This window comes from Brachyistius frenatus, unplaced genomic scaffold, assembly GCF_029030835.1.
Source record: "Brachyistius frenatus isolate BFR_SWC_R1_liver_20210118 unplaced genomic scaffold, ASM2903083v1 Contig_96, whole genome shotgun sequence".
Taxonomy (NCBI): domain Eukaryota; kingdom Metazoa; phylum Chordata; class Actinopteri; family Embiotocidae; genus Brachyistius; species Brachyistius frenatus.
In genome coordinates, this window is record NW_027210695.1 from 1,572,672 (window position 1) to 1,575,141 (window position 2,470).

The following is a 2,470-nucleotide window of genomic DNA, read 5'->3' on the forward strand; positions in this document are numbered from 1 at the left end:
TAAGACGCACACACAAGTGAGTTCAATCTTCTCACTTCATTCTCCTAAAGAGTAAAAGCACATTTCTGAAAATGTCTTGGCACAGTTTGGGCTTTATTTGTCCATTTTTTTTTATTTTTATTTTTTTATCTTTTTAGCCTGTAGTGGTGCAAAGAGTGACAGGAAATACTTTTTTTTTTTTTTTTTTTAAAAGGTCAACAGTTAAACAGAGCGCTGCATGACGCACAAAGCTTTTAGAAACACTTGATTCTTCAGCAGAGATCAACTTCATGGACCTGAATGGAGCTCGGGACAGAAATCTGAATTCAAAGCAAGATGGGACCTTTTAAAGCTTTTAAACCACTGATTGCAGAAAAACAAAACGCATGCTTGGATATTCAAATAAATGCAGAGAGAGGTTCATTAACGCACTTCAAATCTTGTATTTTGAGTTCACTTATTATATTTTGGACAACTTCAATAAATAGAAATGGTCACGGAAGCCACCGAAAGTCTCACCTTTCGTTACAAAGCTGGGCGGCGATGTAGGAAAGAAAAAAAAAAAAGAAAATCGATTGGCACAATTTGTTCCTTCTCGGCATCTCGCTCAGACGTTGGCGTTATTGTGCGTTTTTGACAAGTCGTTCTCCGCAGGGCAGACGGAGGTCTCCCGAAAAAGCTCCTCGTCTTTCAGCATGCTCTGAAACAGACGGAGAGCAGGAGACCGGTTTAGTCCGGCTGCGTTCCGAGCGACGGCGCCGCAGCAGGTCAGCGTCTCACCGTCAGGTTGTTGATTCCCTCGGAGAACGCTCCGATCTGTCTCACCGTCCCTTCGGAGTCCTCCATCTGAGGAAAAGGGAGGGGGGGGGGGGGGGGAGGAAAAAGTACAGACGCAACTCAAACGCGAAGTCGAGGCGATCGTTTCAAATGCTTCGCGCGTTTTCGGTTTCCAACTTTGTGTGTCCCCGAGCGAAAGCGTCCCCGTACCTCCTCCAGGTGGTCGAGGCTTTCCTCGTAGATCCTCTGAAAGCTGCTGTTCTTGGGCATCTCCACGTTCATGGGGCAGATGTACTCGTCGCCGTCGTCCTGACGTTTCTTCCTCAGAGTGCCGAAACCACCGAACGACAGCCGTCTCGGCTGGACGGATGTAAAAAAAAAAGAAAAAAGGAAACAATTCAGCTGCCGGGCGAATTAAGTCTCCCAAAGCTATTTCCTTGTGAGACGATATTCTGATATTCTGGTCGTCAAGTGAACCTGAAAATATTAGTTGATGCTAAACTATTTTTAATGTCTCCCAAAGCTTTTTTTTTTTTTTTTGCAGCGATGTGCTCGAATACCAACGTTTCCCTTGATGTTTTCATGAATCTAAACCTTATCTGTCAGTAAAAGTTGGGGGTTAAAACAATTGTTTAATGTTTTGGGAATCCGTTTTTTATGATATTTCAGACAACATCTATGGTATGATTTGTTCTTCAATTTTGGACGACAGTGTGGACTGAAATTTTTATGCAATTATGAACAGCATGCTATAGTATGACTTTGTTTTTTAATATTTCGGACAACATGGCATAGTGTGACTTTTGTTTATCATATTTTGGAGTTATATTAAAGTATGACTTTTTGATCACATTTCGGACGACGTGCTATAGTATGACTTTTTTTTTAACCTATATTGATCGACATACTATAGTATTACTTTTTTAACCTATATTGACCGACATACTATATAGTATGACTTTTTTTTTTTAGCCTATATTGAACAACATATTATATTATGACTTTTTTTTAACCTATATTGAACAACATATTATAGTATGACTTTTTTTAATCATATTTAGGACGACATGCTATAGTATGACTTTTTTATCATATTTAGGACGACATGCTATAGTTTGACTTTTTTGTCATATTTTAGACGACATGCTATAGTCTGACTTTTTTATCATATTTTAGGACGACATGCTATAGTTTGACTTTTTTGTCATATTTTAGACGACATGCTATAGTATGACTTTTTTTAATCATATTTAGGACGACATGCTATAGTATGACTTTTTTTTCATATTTTAGACGACATGCTATAGTCTGACTTTTTTTAATCATATTTTAGACGACATGCTATAGTATGACTTTTTTTTCATATTTTAGACGACATGCTATAGTATGACTTTTTTGTCATATTTTAGACGACATGCTATAGTATGACTTTTTTATCATATTTTGGACGACATGCTATAGTGTGACTTTTTTGTCATATTTTAGACGACATGCTATAGTATGACTTTTTTTAATCATATTTTAGACGACATGCTATAGTATGACTTTTTTGTCATATTTTGGACGACATGCTATAGTCTGACTTTTTTGTCATATTTTGGACGACATGCTATAATGTGACTTTTTTTTATCATATTTTGGACGACATGCTATAGTATGACTTTTTTATCATATTTTAGACGACATGCTATAGTATGACTTTTTTGTCATATTT

General features: G+C 37.2%; 1 protein-coding gene across 1 annotated transcript; it reads right to left on the reverse strand.

Moving 5' to 3' along the window:
- Window positions 1-268: 268 nt before the first annotated feature.
- LOC138628166 (liprin-beta-1-like) lies at window positions 269-1,121 on the reverse strand. The gene is made up of 3 exons (XM_069711028.1): window positions 967-1,121; window positions 760-825; window positions 269-679 (listed from the first exon to the last, which is right to left on the reverse strand). The coding sequence occupies exons 1-3, from the start codon at window positions 1,036-1,038 to the stop codon at window positions 587-589; spliced, it is 231 nt and encodes a 76-aa protein (XP_069567129.1). The 5' UTR covers window positions 1,039-1,121; the 3' UTR covers window positions 269-586.
- Window positions 1,122-2,470: the final 1,349 nt, after the last annotated feature.

Bases quoted from the DNA above. Each gene is read 5' to 3' on its own strand.
- LOC138628166 (XM_069711028.1), bottom strand. From the start codon at position 1,038: ATGAACGTGGAGATGCCCAAGAACAGCAGCTTTCAGAGGATCTACGAG. The intron at 826-966 runs GTACGGGGACGC...CCTTTTCCTCAG, and splicing joins GCCTCGACCACCTGGAGGAG to ATGGAGGACTCCGAAGGGAC. The intron at 680-759 runs GTGAGACGCTGA...CGTCTGTTTCAG, and splicing joins AGGGAATCAACAACCTGACG to AGCATGCTGAAAGACGAGGA.